Raw genomic sequence first — 19,444 nt, 5'->3', positions numbered from 1 at the left:
TGAGCACAGCAACTCTCTCTCTTTCTCTCTCTCTCTCTAGCTTTGCTTGACTGACACTGGAAACTAGGAGAGGGACCTTACCTAGCACTAGCAGCAATAATAATAATACCTGCTTCTTCTGGAGCCCGAATTATTTCAACGTCACGATGTCGTTGAAGCCGAGGTTTCAAACGGAGTGGGAGGAAATTGACGACGAACACCAACAACTTCAGGTGATTTGATGTGATCACAATTCATTGAGCGAGCAGCTAATCAAGTTAGCAAAGCCGCGCAAGCCTTCCTTGACTACAAGTGCCTGTGATTTCGACATGTATTTGGTCGTGTTACAGCACGACGTGGATGACATTGGCACAGTATACCTCCCCCGGGGGTGTTGCTTTCATGGGTTCTTGTTGTTCCTGTCGTTTGTGTGACATAAACATAATAATACTGTACGTAGTAGGCTACCAAACAAGCGTTTTGATCAGTAATCAGCTAATGCCTGTTAGCCACATTAACCTTGCTAACTTCAGCTCAATTCGTGAATGGACTGGAGGGGGTTTGTTTAAGGAACACGACTTGGACTTCGAATAATCCAACAATGATTTGTGTTTACTTATGGTGATTGGTGAACATAATACATCATTCATGATCTAAGCAGTGCAGTAACACAGACAGACAGCGGTGTCCCAAAAGCCAGAGCAGTGAATCTGTGATGAATTGTCATCAAGGTGTCAAAAGGTTGTTTTCTGTGTCAGCTGCTATACATTGCATGCTGGTCCAAACATGTCCTGAAGTATTCAGGGCAGCGAATTCTTGACAAACATCATTCAGTCTCGCAGAATTACTTTCCTTGTGGCTGTGAATTTGTGTTGACTCGACGACTCTGGCATACATATAGTTATTATAATAATAGCATTATTCACCACTGTCCAGTACCGTCTACATTTTAGAATGTTTTAGACTCTAAAACATACTAAATACTGCTAGAATGACATGTTTTAATATGGCTTTAAACTAGCCAGGGTCAATACTACTATAGATTTATTTTAGTAGTAGAGTAAGTACTGACTAGTACTGCAAATCGAAAAAAAATAGATAAAATACATCTATGGGTATTTTCAGAGGATACAGGAAGAGTGGGCACATGTGAACTGTGAAGTCGGTGCACATCAATGGGAAATTGACAATTTATTCCCCAAAAATGTGTAAGTAAAATATACTTTGGGAAAATGGTCTGAAAACATGAGTTTCAAATAAAGGCAAAGCAGGATGGTATTTTATTTTACTGTTTGGCTTTTCAGTGTCAGCCATATGACACATACTATTTTACCTCCAGGAAACTCACAAAATCTACAGGCAGAAACTGGAGGAGCTCACAAATCTTCAAGCAACATGCAGTAGTGCCATCAGTAAACAGAGGAAATCTCTCAAAGATCTCCGATACAGCCTAAAAAAGTAAGTTTTATTGTTTTTGGTAGTCGGACTCGCTCAAATTCGGATTAGCCCATGGTAATCCAAACTTGTATGGCATATTTTACACAAGGAAAATCATCAACATTTACTGTGAAACCCAGCAAATTTGAAAATTAATATATTTTGAGTACCAGTACAAGTTCCAACCTAATCGTGTAAACTGATTTGCCTGTCTAATCTCCTTGTCACATTTATAACAAGATTCATTTTTTTCCCACAGATGTGTACAAAGTAAAACGTGTGAGGAGAAAGAATTGAATCTAATACAGGATATCCAAACACAAATCAAAGATAAGGAAAATGTGTTCTTTGATATGGAAGCATATTTACCAAAGAAGAATGGGTCAGTAGTACTTAGACATTTGCTTGTGCGTTGCATGTAATGTTAAATGGATGACTTATTGCTGGCATACAAACATGTCCCACTTCTCCTTTTTAATCAGAAAATGGATCATCCACATGATTTGTGCAGATCCAGCTCATTTAATTTTGTGAGGGGTTATTCAAAGTGAAAGACTGATGCAAGCCTATTCAAAGTGACAGACTGTTGTGTGCATGCCTAAAAGGGTCTGTGTGTTCTCTCTGGATATCATTAAGTGAAAGATGAGACGTGTGTTTGGATGTGTGCAACAAATAAACTATGCAACTCATAGTGGCTCATGTGTCAGCAATTTGCTGACACATAACAACATGCACAGGAAATAGTCTTCTGTCATAATCAAACCGCCAACAGCCTCAGTCTACAGAGAGAGGACATGCCCCCCAGATCCCTGTTGGGTCTTTCTTTCCCTTGCTCATCCTTCTCACCTTTTGCACCCCTAGTCAGTTTGTGAGTATTTATTGTTTGTCATTCTATTTCAGATTATACCTAAATTTGGTCCTTGGCAATGTAAATGTAACTCTTCTCACCAACCAGGCAAAGTATGTTGTGTTTGTAAAGGCCATGAAATTATCTTGTGTTTAAATTCTTCAGTTTCTCTAATTAGTTTTGTCTTCCGTTCATGTATAGATTTGCCTACAAAGATGAGTATGAGAAATTCAAGCTTGTTATGACAATAATTCTGCTGTTTGGGGCCATAACCTGTCTCTTCTTCCTCAATTATCGGTGAGTTAATTTCATTTGGAGATTGAGCATCTCCAAGACTTAACGTTTTAAATTGGAATACCGGTATCTTAAAAGCTGCAGTTTTGATGTTTTTTCTTTTTCTCCAGTGTCACAGATGAAATCTTCAACTTTTTGCTTGTTTGGTATTACTGCACATTGACTATAAGGGAAAGCATTCTTATGAGCAATGGTTCCAGGTGTGTAATAATGTTTTGCTCTTAGAAGATAGAGAAACACTCTAAAGTCCAAGTTGTTCAACTCAACCACAACCTCGCTCAAATTATTTTAACATGATTGCTGTTTGTACTTTTTTAGGATTAAAGGGTGGTGGGTGTCACATCATTATGTATCCACCTTTCTGTCAGGTGTAATGCTTACCTGGTAGGTTTTTTCCTTTGTCATTGATTTCACCATCTAATAAGAAATCGCATTCATCATAAATGGTCATGTTTAATGTACTGATGTCTGTCTCCTCTACAGTATCATTGTATCGAATTCATGTATCAAAATCCATCTTAAATTCGCAGCCTATTCTGATTATTCTGATTAATAATTGCTAGCACTTTTCAGTAACGGTGGTCTCCCAATCTCTCTGGCTCTTTAGTAAGCACAACATTTACATTTTTCCTTAGAGACTATACAATATCTGACCAAAACAAGTAAAACTGCGTGCCAGTAATGAACTGGAACACTATAAAACTGAAGCTGATAAAATAAAAATATGATCGTTGTGTGATTCTCTCACCGGATTGGATCAAATTGGCATCCAATATGAACATGTATGTTCTGTTTATTAAACGCGCTGGAGAGATGGGTAGACCCCTGTTACTGATTGCTATCGGAGCTTTACGTTTTAGCAAGATCACTTAGTTGCACCCCTTTAACATTGTTTATAAATGGACTAAGAAGTGATGAGTGAATTTGATTATACACATTATCTAAGCCTGGTCTGTATTGATGTATCTCCTGTTTCATTTCATAGGCCTGAGGGGGCCATGTATCAAAGATTCAGAAGTCAATTCCTTGCTTTCTCCATCTATCAGAGTAAGTATCTACTAAGCGTGCACAGTAAAATCTTCAGTGTGTTAACCTGCATAGTTTACAGATGTAACCAAGTGGTTACATTTTTTTCTTCCCTTGTTTTTTTAAATTAAGAGTAACCTATTATTTTTAGCCCTTTTTATCCCCAATTTAGTCGTTATGCCAATTGATTCCTCCCCACACACATTTCGGTGTAGTCCTGTTGTATCCTATTGACTCACCTGCCAGTGAGGAGCCCTCACCAAGAGTCAATCTGAGTTACAAGTTGGTACATTTAAATTGGGGATTTGACTGTCTAGCAATATGGGTCAAACACAGACCTTCTATCCATGTCATCCTCATTTTAGGATGCAATAGGAGACCAATAACATTTGGTTTAATGATGTCTTGGCTGGGATTAAAAACAAATGCAGGCTAATTAAACCATAATAGCCCAGCTGTGTTGCTAATTCACAAATACTATCTTGAGCACATGGATCTTTTATAAAATAATTACTTTGGTATTAATATGAATTATATACAGTGTATATATAATAGCAAATGTGGTGTTGTGAAACAGCCATCTATTTTGTTATGTGGAAATGGCACTTGACACTGTTGATACTGGGACACATGTCAAAGCATGTAACCTTGACATTTGTTTGCTTTTCTTTGTCTGATTGAAAAGGGAACAGAATGTGTCTTTTTAAGATAACTGCAATATCCCAACTTAAAATAATGAATAATAGACTGTAATATTTACTGTAAACCATTTTTTTGTCTTTTCAGGCTTTGTTCAGTTCCTGCAATATTATTACCAGAGTGGTTGCTTATACAGGTTGCGAGCCTTAGGGGAGAGAAATCAGCTGGATCTCACAGTGGGTATGTTTCATGCTATTTTGGGTCATCAATCATGATTGAAATGCTTTGACCTGAGCCACTAGTCCTCAGCCATTAGAAGCTCCATGTCTGGGGAAAAATAGGGTAAAGGTGAGGTACTGAGTGTTGCTACACATGGGTATTCTGAGTTACACATGTCAGAATAGCTTGAGCAAGTTGTTGGGATGATGTATGAGTTCAGTTGTTATAAACCAGGGGTGGGCAAACTTACAGACACACAACCACTTAAGCTCTTGTCAGAAAACTGCCTCAGAAGTGTCCTAATCGCAAGCTGATTCGTCAAGACGAGTCTTATTTCCCATCGTCATCTTGCATGGCTGTGGGCAGTGCTTTTCTGTGAAAAGATTTCATTACCTCATTGTGAGTGGCATTCAAATGTAATTACATGAATTAATATGACATGGTACAAGGGTTTTATTTGTGAGAGCTGAGCCAGAAGGCAAAGCTCTCTTGTCTACCGAGCAATCTTCGTTCCTACTCTCACCTATGGCCATGAAGTTTGGGTCATGACCGAAAGAATAAGGTCGCGAATACAAGTGGCTGAAATGAGTTTACTTCGACGGGTGGCTGGCATCTCCTTTAGAGATGGGGTGAGAAGTTCAATCACGCGAGAGAGACTCTGCGTAGAGTCGCTGCTTCTTTGCTTGGAAAGGAGCCAGCTTAGGTGGTTCAGGCATCTGGTTAGGATGAGGGATCAGAACATTGCATTTCTGTCCCATTGGTTTGTGCGTGGTCATGGTTCATCAATGTTGAACCTGGCGCTTAACAGTTCACACGTGTCAGACTTCACTGCCAAAAATGGTAAGCTCCTCCTTGTTTTTCTGCTTCTGTCGCCTCCGCCGATGTTGTCGGACCAGGGCTTTAGCCGTTTTCCAAGGCTGGTGTACTGTGATCACCCATTGCCAGACTGAAAACCACCATTGATTTTTTGCATTATTATAGGCTGCTTATTAAAACAATACAAGCATTGATAATGCTAATTATAAAGTCAGATAAATTCAGACTGCCTGGGAAAGGTTTAGTATGCACATTGCTCATCAAACAATTTTGGATGATAAAGGTTGTTTTTGAACACACCACTTCTGATTACCTGGTAGATCAAAATGTAGTTGCCCACTACTGTTGTAAAATGTCTCACGGTGCATATCCTAAATTACAAATTATACAATAGATTAACTTGACCAAAACTTTATTGTGCAGCTCTTGTCTCTGATTTTACAAACTTTACTAGTTGGTCTCTTCAATCATTTTAACATCCTGGCAAGCCTTTCATGTTGAAATTTGATTAATTTGTTTCATAACAAAGTTACTAATTATTATTTCTGTCTTCAGAGGGATTTCAATCCTGGATGTGGAGAGGCCTCACTTTTCTCTTGCCGTTCCTATTTTTTGGGCATGTAAGTTAAAGCTTGTATGCAATCTCAACCATTGGCCTTTGTACTCACATGAGCGATCTAATGTATTGTATATGTCAGGGAATTAATAGCAAGGCATTTAACCACTTGTACTGCAGCATCCATATTCTGGGGTAACATTTGCCAAAAATAGCTGATCTACAAGCTCACCACATCGTGGGCTATTTTCGGCAAAGAGAAACCTTACCCATGTATGATGATTTCTGTGCTACCTGGACACATTTGCATTTTATAAATCCTATAATATTAGGCTAAACCGGCTTGGATTCTTTTTTAGATCATGTTATTTCCAAGAGTCCTGGGATCACTCAGAGGTTGCGGAAGAGCAACCTCTTATCGTAAACACTGAAAATAAAATATTCCTAAATAACATTTCCCAGGATATCTCAAGCACTATCATGTCACTCTGACCAATGACCATTATTCAAAAACAAACAAGAGGATACAGTATGTTTGTGATATCTGTGTGTTTGAGAGATTGTACTTGAAAGGGCAAGATGACAGCAGAACCAATGTATGGGCAGGAAGATGTCATCCTGTAATTCCATTATCAAAGATAGATTTTGTTTTCTCCCTCTGCAGTTTTGGCAGCTCTACAACTCTGTGACATTATTTCGGTTGGCAGGCCGTGAGGACTGTAAGGAATGGCAGGTAAGCCTTGCATTACAACAGCAGTTGATATTATGAATATAATGTCAAATACTGTATAATATTAAAATATATATATGCATCTTGCATTTCAGTCAAAGAGGCAGTTGCAAAACGATTGTTATGTATGTCACTGTCTGCAATGACTCAATATATTGTAGCATCACAACACATGGCCGTGGAAACGTCATGTTTGATCTGTAATTTAGATTATGTAATTTAGATTATGGTGTATGACATAATGCAGTTTGGTGGTCACAAGTCTAGGTCTGTGTTTAGGTGGTCACAAGTCTAGATCGGTGTTTAGCCATGTTGCTAATCTATGCACACCTATTGGTTGCCCCTGTTATTATCTCTGCCATACTGGAACGGACAGATTATGTTTTCGGTCCGTGAGACAGTCTGCCTGTGAGCAACTAATCTCAGACACTGCTGGACAGATCAGTGTGAAACTTTGCATGCACACTCCCAGTAGGCCTCACTCAAATTGGTCTCATGGTGGTGTTATAACAGGCCGCTTCGTTTTTCCGTTTTTCGTAGTTCCCTGGATTTCTTGGTTCATGCAAACCTACATACAGGCCACACCATTTAGGCCTGATTAGATTTTCTGACATTTTTAGAAAGGTCTTACTCATAGATATTAAAAAAATAGAATCATCATTGGCCGCTGCAGTTTGTTGGAGAGATGTGTGTTGAAGGAGGAGCGGAAGAATTTACACTGGGAGAGGAAGTGCGCCGGAAGCGTGGAAGGCACGTTACGTCACACTGCCACGCAAGTGATTACTGGCCAATCACAGCGCATCTTTTCCGGGACTTACAGACCCGAACATGCACTCTGTGACGCATGCTCATGCTTCTGCTGTGCTTGGCAAGGTATCTCGGGAAAGTTTTGCCCTCCCTTGAGCACATACGCTCCAGAGCCGGAAAGGGCGTCTACGTTTATATGTCTATGGTCTTACTTACCCTGTGGCAGGTCTGCGGATGCCTCATCGCGTCACGAGTGATTCAACTTGCGCATTCGTTTTTGTTTGTGAGCAGAAATGTGAGCATTTACATTTCATGTGAATGCAATAATCATGTGAATTTTAGTAATTGGATATGTAAATGATGGTAATACAACCATAATCAAAGGTAGTAGTCTAGTCTAGTCTAGTGCATATGTTGAATACATTCTAAAGAAACTGATACACACACTACCTAATAACCGCCAGGGGTCTGACACATTTTGCATCCCGGTCCGTAATCGCCGGGGTTATTATTTGCCGCTTTTTTCGTGGAATGACAGTGTCTTGTGCTGAAAATAGATGCTCACAACGCGCCGTGATCACTTCATGATCTGTGTAGTGTCTATTATCATTCATTATGTGTATAAATCATGTTTTTTTTTATATATGCCTCTAACCTCTTATCAAACGAATTGGAGAGAGAGGCGGACGTCGGATAATAATGTCCAAGTGCACCTGTGCGGCAGCAGAGTTCATGTGTAACACTGCACGGCGGGACTTGAATTAAGAGATCGTGATTGTCATTACATTTTCTATCATCATTAACATGTGGGTGATAGCCTACTTACAATCGAAGCATTTAGTGGCTAGTGCTAGCTACACCTGTGTGTAGCTAGCACACATAGTGTCTCTCACTATTAAATCAAAGACTTTGCCTGCAATGTATGTTTACCATACTTTTTATAATTCTACACAGAAAGCAGCTTGATTGGAACTGTAACCAAATAATGTCCCAGGCCGGTGCAAAAATATACAATAGCTTGCTGCAAATAGCCGCCTTGTTATTTTAAACGCCCGTGGTCCAAATCGATTTTGCATATTAAATACCTGGGCTACTATTTGGGAAAATACAGTACTCTGAACTTGTCTGAAGTTTTCCTCGCAACATATATTGGAGGAAATAATGTACGCATAGTATTGTATGGGGTGCCCTGACTCTGAAGCCAAAATGTTTGAGAACCACTGTCAGTGTTGTAGTGCTGATTTGATAGCTGGTTATATGCTATTTTAACACCGCTTGCACGAGCACACAATCACGAATACGCACAGAGACGCTTTGTCCAGGCCATTTTTTGTTTGATGTTTTTTTTTTTTTTTTTTATATATATTTTTTTGCGGCTTACGCCTTTTATTGATTTTTGAAGGGACAGACAGTAGGCTGACAGGAAACGGGAGAGAGATGGGGGGATGACATGCAGTAAAGGCCGTGTCGGGTCCGGGAGTCGAACCCGCGGCACACTGCGACTGGATTACCAGTCCGGTGCCCAGACCGTTACGCTACGGCCTGGGCCTGTTTGATGTTTGACTAGAAGCTATACCTGTCCATCTTCAGTTGTTGTAACACGCACAGACAGGACAGCAAAGAGGTGAGCTGAACTCCCATTGCTCTGGCGGGCACGCAGTCTCGTGGGAACGCACGTTGGTTCATCTGTGGGCGTATGTGTGTTGGTCAAAACGTTGACAAAAAGTTGTAGACCACTGCACTCTTAACCACTGATATTATATTTAGTCATTGCAGACGGATTCACATACAGTACATAATACTGTCTATACACAGATTTATTTTTACTTCATTAAACCTATCCCTGCCTCTTTTTTATTTATCACAAAGCTGTCCTAACCGTGCCACTTTTCACAACATGGAAATATCTATGTACAAATGCATAGCTCATGATGTCAAAGACTTGAAATGAGACGCTGATGCCTCTTTATTTTCTTCTAGGTATTTATGCTGGCCTTGACATTTCTCGTCCTGTTCCTGGGGAATTTTCTTACCACAGTAAAAGTTGTTCACCAGAAATTTCAGAACAACCAAGAGAATGTGCAAAAACAGGACTGACGAAAAGCTTTGAAGAGACAACTGAGACTCTCCAATTGGCCATTAATTTGAAGCAAAACTAAAACACGCACAATTGATCCATAGACAACACTTGCCTAACTAAGCAGTTGTTTGGGACTGTGTGAAGACCGAAACCATTGTTTCTCTCAGGCCAGAAGAAACATCTAGCCAAAGTGTTTTATTGGTTTATTGGCTTTGTTTTCTGAAGCCTGATTTATACTTGGTTGTGCACCAGTGGTGTGCACCGAAAATAGGCAGTCAACGTCACAGTGCAACACGCCGTGAGATTGTAGATGGGCTATTTTTGGCACGTAGCACTGGCACACAACAAAGTATTACGGGACTTTCATGACACATTGTTGTCTTTGCTGCACATTCAATCACAACACAGTCATGTTCAACTTCAGCTGTCAGATGAGTCACTGAAATCCTCTACAAAGTGGTTCTCAAAGTGAGGTCCGGGGACCCCCTGGAACCCACTAAAGGACCCCAGCTAAATTATTGATAGTTAGGAACCAAATTGGAAACTTACGGGTTTGTAAGTCCTTGAAATGAAAAAGTTTGAGAACCACTGCTTTGCACAGTAATGTTCACCTGCCAGATGGACCACTGAAGTCCAACAGTTTGTTGTTTGAACCTGTAGTTCAGGTAAGGTAATTGGACAGAATGTGTTTTCTTTGGATGTTTATTGTATGTGTCAGTGCATGACCGTGCTAAGAGAGCCTTCTCTTCACATGCATCATATGCAACTCAAAGATGGTAGGTAGCGTTGATTAATCACAGCCAGTGTAGTTTGCCTTTGAAGACCCAAGTCTGTCATGTAGATACTTCCGTGAAGTAGTAGAGGTCCAACTTTATATCTGGGTATAATGCATTTGAATACATACAGTACAACGGTATGGCACAATGTTTTGTTATTTGTATCATAATTTGTATGTGTAATACTTGACTCCCTGTTGCTTTTAATTTTTTTATCCGTTGGGAGGGGGAGTGGCTGACACATGGGTTAGTGTATATTATAGACTAATTCAACAGGTAGATAACCCAGTGCACAGCACTGTTCTTCTTGTTGCAGGAGAATGGCCCAAAACAAAACGACACACAGGGCCCCAAATGCTTCCTGTTTTTATATTTATGGCAAGATTTTGATCGTGTCATGAATATAAAATAAAAAGAGGAAGCATTTCAGCCCTATTGTGTGGTTTGTTTATTTGGTCACGTATATGTAAATTATATATACATACTTTTTTATTTATTTTTTATTCCTTGAAAGAGTGAGCCAGTAAACATTGGTAATATTGCAGGTAGTGATTACCACAGGCATCTATGATTTTTATTTTATCTAAAGACTTACAATTTGTGTTTGAGTAAGCACCAAGGAGAGGATGACATTATTATGGCTATGACTTCAATTATCTGTTTTTATTGTATACATTTTAGTGTGGACCCCAGGAAGACTAGCGACCACTTTGTGGAAGCTAATGGGGATCCGAATAAAGAATGACTATCTCTAGACACTCGGAGCCTAAAAAAAAAGAAAGGCCAAAATTAGATCTCGATTTTAAATTAAAATTCATGTAGCAGGTATTATTATTCATGACCATAGCTTTCTGGATTTGGACACTGCTGCTTGTTCATGCTGGCAACAAAATATAAAACACGAGGTTAGATTAAAGAACATTGTTGAATTCCTGTTTGAATTATGATTTTGTTGTGCTGAAAAGTGAGAACAATACATTTGTTGGTTCCAATCCTATGTGTTTTCTTGCATAATTCTATTATGAATAAAATGCTGCTATTGGTACTGTAATACTACTACTATTCAAAAATGATGACAAACATGCTGGATTATTTTTTAATACTTCTACACTAAATGTATATTATCTACTAATTAACTATGTCCATGAGCCTTTGATTCGGTTGTGTAATTTTGTCTGTTTTGTGCTTCAAAAATGTTCTGTAGTAATGTGGATTTTCTTTTTTATATCATTCAGACACATTCAGTTGAGTTGATCTGAATAATTGTAGTGGCATGGCTCAAATTGCCTTATTCTCCCTGTAGCCTGTCACAGTAGATATCTGTAAAAAAAAAAAAAAATCCAAAGAGACGTTAGTGTTTGTTACATCTTTGCTCTTTAAGACAACTATTTATATATCACTTTTATGAGAAGTTGAAGCATGTTGAGTTGCAGACCAAATTGTTACGATGCATTAGAGCTGCCACAATGCACAAAAAGATCCAGATTTTCTCATTTATATACAGTGTAGCTATGTGCTAACCATATGTTCATCCATCTAAAGACAGTAATGTGTGCCTGAACATGAATGACAAGACGACTGAACATTACTTGTCTAATGTTTCGCATTCTCTGTACATTGCTGTAAAATAATAAAACACACTTGATCAAAGATTGTGGGCATTTCTCTGCTTCCTTTTAATTGGCAAAAGAAAAACTTTAATACAACTTTGTATTAAACAACCTTAACCTTGTATTGGATCTTGATATCTGATGGCTGTTTATAAAAAAAATTACATGAAAGGATGTTAACACTAGTGGGCACTGTTACTATAGACTAGAGGCATAAATAACAGTACTGCCATGTGTATGCACATTGAACACCACAGCTACAAGATGTAGACTTAACAAGTGGACTTTTTGGAAATGGAAATGTAGCTGGAGTCTCAAGTAACAATTCAATGCAATACCTACACTTTGGCAATAGTTGCAGTTGGTCCTACTGATTGTCCAATGTCAATTTTCAATGGAGCATTTATTAAGCATATTCATGAAATATTGTAACAATTGTGCATTTGAACAAAATGAAGTAACCTGAAATTTTCATTTGAAGAAAAGCTATATAAAAATATAAATAAAACAGGACTTTATAAAATATATTTCATATAAAAGTAGAACTCACTGACAAGTGCTTCATATTACACCTATTACAGGACTTAAATGAAATGTTCTTTGTTGCGGTAAAGAGAACACGTTTTTGATGCATTGCTACATTCTCTAATCTCTTTCATCAAAGCGGAACTTGAAGGGTTCAATATTATAGAACCTGACATTCAATTGCACTTTGATAATTACTGTCCACTTTTTGTACCAGGTCATCAGAGGAGGCATGTATGACTGAGGACTGAGGAGAGATGTGATGATTCAGGGAGACTAAAATGATATAGTCTGACTCTGACATCTTCAAATTGTAGGTATGGTTATAAAAATGGCATATTTACTTGTGACCCATAAATAGGGGTCCCTATGTTTGGGAAACACTGTTGCCAAAGAACCTTGTATTACACAACCCCCTAGCTGTGATTCCTGAATTCCCATCCATACAAACTCAAAGCATGCACTTGACTTTATATATATATAAAAGACGAGAAAAGAATATAGCTGCAATCAGCGATAAGACGGGGCCAAGCAATAACAAAAATCACACCCGTCACCCGTGTGAACTGAGCGGTGCAGGTTGCTCAATAACACCACTGGCTGGCTGCCGATGTAGTTATAGTGCTCAGTGTGAATGGCCCTTTTAGGCTGCTCAACAGTGTCCCTTTAGGTCATACAGCGGTATTGCAGATGTTCGTAAGGTCACCCAGCGCCCAGCGGTATTGCAGCTGTTCGTACCCCAGACAGACAGACTGTCTGGGGTACGAACAGCTGCAACACCGCTGGGTGACCTAAAGGGGCACTGTTGAGCAGCCTAAAAGGAGCCAGTTATTGGAGTGGTTAGGCACTGTTCAAAAGATTATATGCAATACGCACAATAAGTCATAGAAACATAGTACACTGAAGTTGAGAGAAAGAAGACCATACAATTAACATAGCTGACCCTAACCCTTCAGTAAAACAGTAAAAACAGTCAAACTTAACCCAAAATGGATGGTGTCTCTCGTCCTATCTGCAGGTACCCAGGAAGGGTGACCCTTCGGCTGTGTCGAGCAACCAAGCGACAACCCCCTCTCAGCCCTGTAAGTGTGCCCGCTAATTGTGCGTATTGCATATAGTCTTATTATTGCTGCATGCCTTGGCCACTCTTATCGCTGCTTGCAGTTATATATGTATTATTTTACAAATTTCTTCATGTACAAAGTGACAGATGTGTTCCGCATGAGTCAAGGCACATGTGTAAACAAGTTCCATAGCTTTTTGGCCAAACAAGGCATGAGTTATGCCTGTTCAAAGTGCCTGTTATTGCTGCTGCAGCTTATTTTATTTTTGTAAAACATTTTCATGTACAAACTTTTCTCAAAAATCCCAGCACAAAATCAAGTGTCAGCGTCTTTGAAACTGATGAAAATGGCTCATAAAAGCTTCATTTTTAAAGTTAAAAACAAAATCCCTGCATTTTCATTAGATATTGTTCCAAAAAGATCACATGTTTTGTGCATTTTGATCAAAAATCCCAGGAGTAGATAGATTTGAACTGTTTTTCCACATAATTCAAAATAGTGGGTGATCTAAAGGTCTATAGTGCTATAGCGCCACCCTTTGGCCAATGGTTGAGGGCTTCGCGTTGCATAGCCCTCTACCATATTATTGCCAAGTTTGACAAAAAACCCTGCAAGAACTGCAATATTTGGCGGAAGAAGAAGGAGGAGGAGAAGAAAAAAACATACAAATACAACGAGGGACATAATTCCTTCGGGCTTGGCCCCTCAACAATGTCCATGTCCCAGTTAGCCTGCTACCATTGAGGTATAAGGGTTACGTCCTGTGAGCTGGTGCACCACTGGCTCATGATGTACAATATCAATACATCACAAGATGGTACAGTGCCTCTTCCTCTTACGATGTCTTGCCTTACGGATGGCTGCCAAAGCTGTTTTGGTGGCCTCCCTGAAAATGTCCTCTACATTTTCCCGATTCTTTGCCGAACACTCCAGATATAGTTCAGCATTCATCAGCTGTCGGGCCTCTTCACCCTATACTCCCCAAGCACACATTAAGGTGTTATTAAAGGAGGAGAAAAAAAGTTAAAAGCACGTTATTGTAATCACAATTTAACCTGTATACATTTACTCATATGAGTGCTTCCTGTTGCACTGCGGATAATCAGTTAAACTGAACAAAATATCTCAAGAGTTTTGTAGGCCTATATAAATGAAGTAAAGTATATTCACACGTATTCCATTACCTGTATGTAAGTGATGGGAGCCTGGTCCAAGGCTTTAAGTTTCCTAATACGCTCTTTGTCCTTCCTAAGGTCAGTCTTGCAGCCAATCAGGATGATTGGAATGTCCCGACAGAAGTGACTCACCTCTGGGTACCACTGGATGGAAAAATTATAAGCTTAATTCATGGTTTGTCATGCGACAGTGTCACAGATTTCGAATTATTTAAGTAGCCTATAAATTCGATTTAAGGGACACTTCAACACGTAGACTGGAGGAGCTGAGGGTTGAACCGTCTGATCCCAGACAGCCTCTGTAAGCACTCAGCATGGCACATTCACAATGCTGTTTGTTTTCTAGTTTGCCTTATACAGGTATATATATATATATATATATTTATACCTGTATAAGGCAAGCTAGATGTATGTATATATTTAAAAAATAAATCTTTCATATTAAGCTGGGGGGGGGCATATTTAATTTGTTCTTGTGTTTCATATTGCTATTTGCCTAAAATAGGAAAAGAAAGCCAATCAAGATACTTATAAATGTTGCACTGGAACTTGTATAGGCCCTATTGTGTATTATTATTTCTAGAATGATACTGTAATGTGCAGTAATTAAATGTCTATGACTTACTATTTCTCAATCAGTCACCCCACAAAGATTACAAATACACTTTCACAGTTTTTTTGACTGGACACAGGCATATTTCTCATGTTTACCATGCACTCCTGTGTGTGTTGACAACATTCCTCAATTATCTCCCCTAGTCTGTATTCAGCCCCCTGTGTTGACATTTCCCTTTTCAATAAGGGAGTGTTCCAGTACACTCCTAGTTAGCTTTTGAGGCATACCTGCATGGGGTCAATGTTCACATGCAAACTGACTCATCAAAGGCATTCTTTAACAATCAATCATACTTTAATTCCTTTTTGACCGTTTAATACGAAACTACTGATAACACTTATGTCAGACGGGTACATTCTTGATCCTCTATAACAGAATAATAATAATAAAAAAGTGACAATACATGTAATAATGCTGTACTGTGATTACCTTGATCCTGACATTGTCAAAACTTGTGGGGTTGGTCACATCATAACAGACTAAAACCATATTGGCTTCTTGGTAAGAGAGTGGTCTTAACCGATCATAGTCATCCTGCCCTAAAAAGAGACACACATTACTGATTTAATATAAAAATACACAAACATCTATACAAAATTAAACAAGAGTTTGTGTTCTGGTTTGATGCAAGAGGCTGACTATAGCAATGCCATATTATAGATTCATGTTGTAGTAGGCTACAGTAGCTAGATGTATGAAACCACATCCTGGTCTCAACTTCCTTTTCCGCTCAAGTAAGGGGTGCTTGCTGCAACTATGCAACGATAAGCTTCTCACTCATAGTGGCGACACTGCAGATGTCATGGGTTTTCCAGGATATGGTGAGCTGCAAGCGCATGAGCTGTAGTTACAGTATTATACATAGGATGAAGGTGGTTGATCTGAACCAGTGCCTCCAAAGCATCTTATTCCAGTTATAACACTGAAAGAGGTACTCAAATGTTTTACTACCACAAGTAAAATGACTGTCCCATTTCACAAGTTTACTCAAAGTTTTTCAACATCTTTCAAAACAAGCGTTTTTGTTTTGTTTTTATAAACGAAGTACATAATAAAGCTTAATTGGTTAACACACTGTATGTTTTGTAATGATCTAAATCTACACAGTGGATATTTGCCTCTGAGATGTACTGGAGTAGAAGTAGGCCTATTTTGTATTGGAGTATACAGTACCCAAGTACTGTATTTGAGTAAATGTAGGCCTAATTAATTACTTTCCAATGCTCCCCCCCCAAACAAAATCTTGAGTACAAAACAAACTACACAATCTAATCAACTCTAATTCACCTGAGTGAAATCACAGGGACAATAAAAAGGACATTTCAATACAATGTAGGCTACTTATTTATTTATTTTTGCTTGAGCCATTTAACCATATCCTATAGGATAGTAGGTGGTTTTAAAATCTTGCTTTTTATTCACATGATCTTTAAGTTATTTCATAGAGGGTGTGTTGTCACTGTTGAAACTGGGTGGATGAACTGGTCACTTCCTCTTTAGGAGCTGTTAGTCACTACAGTATATCAATGTTAAAACAATGATAAAGGATGATAAGGAAGAACAAATTAAATATATCTTCTAAATGCCTTTATAGATAAACATTTTTAAATATGCCCCAATTATTTTTTTATTAATTTCATTATGTCTGAATGTAATGTGTATATACGCATTACTGATAAAGGATGCTATCAAACTGCATCTGTCCAGGCATTGGCAGCTTAACACACCCATAGAACAAATAGAACATGCACATTGTTAAAGAACTTGGACCTAATTGAATTGTTGATGTTCATCATGCATAAGTTAACGTTACATTGCAGGCACCGATCTTACCAGCTGTGTCGTACAGGTTGAGTGTAATGTCTTTCCCTCCATGAGAGATAGTGGTGACATATTTTTCGAACACAGATGGAGCATACTTCTGTTTTTGACAAAACAAAAAGGCAGAAATGCTACTTGTCAAAACTATCAACAGGAATCAGATTAAGAAGTTAAACTGAATATGAAGAATTCTGAAGGCAAAGAAAACCTTGAGTTTCGGTTTACTAAATGAGAATTGGGAATCCGTTGAGAATTGGGAATTCGTTTTTATATACAATTATTTATATTTTATGTTTATGGTTAACTGTCACATTGTTTAGTATAGATATTGGCATGTGTTACATAATCCATTGGTATTATTTTAAAATGTATGTTCAGAATTAGTGTAGACAACAGGGAAAGGGTTTTTCACTCACTCAAAAGATGACAGATGAAATGCTTGTTAACTTACCTCTGGAAAATCTCCTTTGGCATAAACCATCAGAAGAGAGGTCTTTCCACAACCACCATCTCCCACAATTACAATTTTCAGTTCTTCGCCCTTCTGTCTTGTGGTACCATTACCAGTTACAGGACCGTTTTGTGTCATGCCTCCTCAAAATAACCCAACAAGTGCCAGATAGGACTGAATTTACTCCCTCCAGAATTAGAATGAATACATGGTATAGTCAACTGGTACGGCTATCAAGAGAGACAGACAAGGCAAGACAATTATTACCAGGTATCTCATTCTGTTCACAACTTCCTGTTCCTGTCACACTTGAACCGTTTCCAGTTGACCCCCAACACTCCTCTCTTGCTCTCTCATCAATGTATTCACTAGTATAGACATTTCTGTTAAGTTCCACATGAAGAGCCAGTGAGAGGCTTATTCTTATTCGTCCTCTTGCATGCTTCCCCGTTCTGTTACTGGGCGGGCGTTCAGCCTGAACTGCTGCCTCTTAAAGGTTTGTGTGTGTGTGTGTGTGTGCGTGTGTGTGTGTGTGTGTGTGTGTGTGTGCGTGTGTGTGTGTGTGTGTGCGCGCGCGTGTGTGTGTGTGGAGTAATACAATCGTGATTTGCTCCACTAACAATGAATAGGAGAATAACGTTTTATATTTATACAGTCTAACGGCTCTAACCTTTATCAGAATAATTGCACAACTTTCACCATATTATTGTGAGTTCAGAAACATACAATGAAATTGGCATGGTCTTGTTGATGAACACACAATTAGTGACAGTTGGTTTTATTTGGTCATGTGTTTAATTTGGTTAGATGTTCATAAATTATTGAAAAATAAAGAAAAAAGAAGCCTAATAGGCATGCAGAAATGCATTCAAATGCTTGAATTTATTCTACCATGTTCCCAGGTACGATATAGCTAATCAGATCTGAGAGAAATGTAAACATCTACGTGAAGAAAGGAACAAAATGATAAGATATCAGGCACCCCATAGCACTCCTCATTCCTTGTATCCCTTCTTATCGCCTATTTTGTATGCAATTTAGATGGTTGAGGGCGAGTGTCATGCAAAATGCCTTGTTTTTTATAAAAACTAAAAGGAATATTTTCAAATGGGTCTTCTTTCTTTAAAGAGATTATTGACAGGCCTATAGGGTGAAACAATTGACCAAACATTTATTGAATTAAATGTTAGTAATCAAATAATCATCGTTCTTAAATGTGCTGTATTATCAGATAGCTTGAGATAAAAAAAATAAAAATTTCTAACCTTATTTAACCTTAATTTGTCTAATCTAAAGTAATCACTTATACTGTACATTGTGATTGCCGTTAGTTGCTGTCAGTACAGCCTGCGCCATTAGAAACACTGACTGGCATCCCTATTTTTGGCATGTCGATATAGGTAAAGGTTTTCAAAAAACATTGGTGGGAAATATACATTTAATAAATCAAGTTTAAAAAAATAACGAAATAGTCCATCTACAAGCTCACACCCCATGTCTTGTGCTTCTTTCGTGTAACGAAATCGCCAAAGTAGGCCTACAGTGTATCATTCATGATCATTGTGACATGCCTGGTAGGAATAGGGAGATGATAATGTTGGTGGGATTGCATGAGGGGGCAGAAGAGAGCATACAGTAATAAATCAGGGAGGGATGATGTTATGCGGGGACATGATCTGATATAAATATATACACAAATGTATTGTTCTGAAATTTAGTTTAATCCATCAAACTATAGCCACCTACATGTAATGAATGTAAATCAAACCCAGAAAGAAATGAACATGCTATATCGCACTGTAAAATCTCCTGTTATTCTGAGTGCCAAAATTGGCCCACATGGAAGGGTCCACTTTCACACTCAGTGTTAGTTTACTGAGGATTTTTAAGTGACAATTTTAAACAAATGTGTGTAGTTTTCAAATGCAAAAAAACCCTGATAATCACACAAATATACTGATGACATTAGACTGTATATAGCCTCTATGCCAACACACCTAACTGATCGTTAAATTATCTTTAAGACCCCAAATAAG

General features: G+C 38.5%; 2 protein-coding genes across 2 annotated transcripts; one reads left to right on the top strand and one right to left on the bottom strand.

The window, feature by feature from the left end:
- tmem120b (transmembrane protein 120B) lies at window positions 1–12,915 on the top strand. Its single transcript, XM_083794099.1, has 12 exons — window positions 1–212; window positions 1,319–1,437; window positions 1,676–1,798; window positions 2,317–2,376; window positions 2,465–2,560; window positions 2,668–2,757; window positions 2,876–2,941; window positions 3,543–3,604; window positions 4,370–4,462; window positions 5,813–5,877; window positions 6,478–6,546; window positions 9,271–12,915. The coding sequence occupies exons 1-12, from the start codon at window positions 147–149 to the stop codon at window positions 9,385–9,387; spliced, it is 1,026 nt and encodes a 341-aa protein (XP_083650225.1). The 5' UTR covers window positions 1–146; the 3' UTR covers window positions 9,388–12,915.
- Window positions 12,916–13,870: 955 nt separating this feature from the next.
- On the bottom strand, window positions 13,871–17,797 carry rhof (ras homolog family member F). Its single transcript, XM_083794102.1, has 5 exons — window positions 17,409–17,797; window positions 16,970–17,057; window positions 15,566–15,675; window positions 14,530–14,664; window positions 13,871–14,317 (listed from the first exon to the last, which is right to left on the bottom strand). The coding sequence occupies exons 1-5, from the start codon at window positions 17,544–17,546 to the stop codon at window positions 14,153–14,155; spliced, it is 636 nt and encodes a 211-aa protein (XP_083650228.1). The 5' UTR covers window positions 17,547–17,797; the 3' UTR covers window positions 13,871–14,152.
- Between the last annotated feature and the right edge of the window lie 1,647 nt (window positions 17,798–19,444).

Source organism: Protomyctophum parallelum (genome assembly GCF_964188405.1).
Source record: "Protomyctophum parallelum genome assembly, chromosome: 21".
NCBI lineage: Eukaryota > Metazoa > Chordata > Actinopteri > Myctophiformes > Myctophidae > Protomyctophum > Protomyctophum parallelum.
This window is presented reverse-complemented; position numbering and strand designations above follow the sequence as displayed.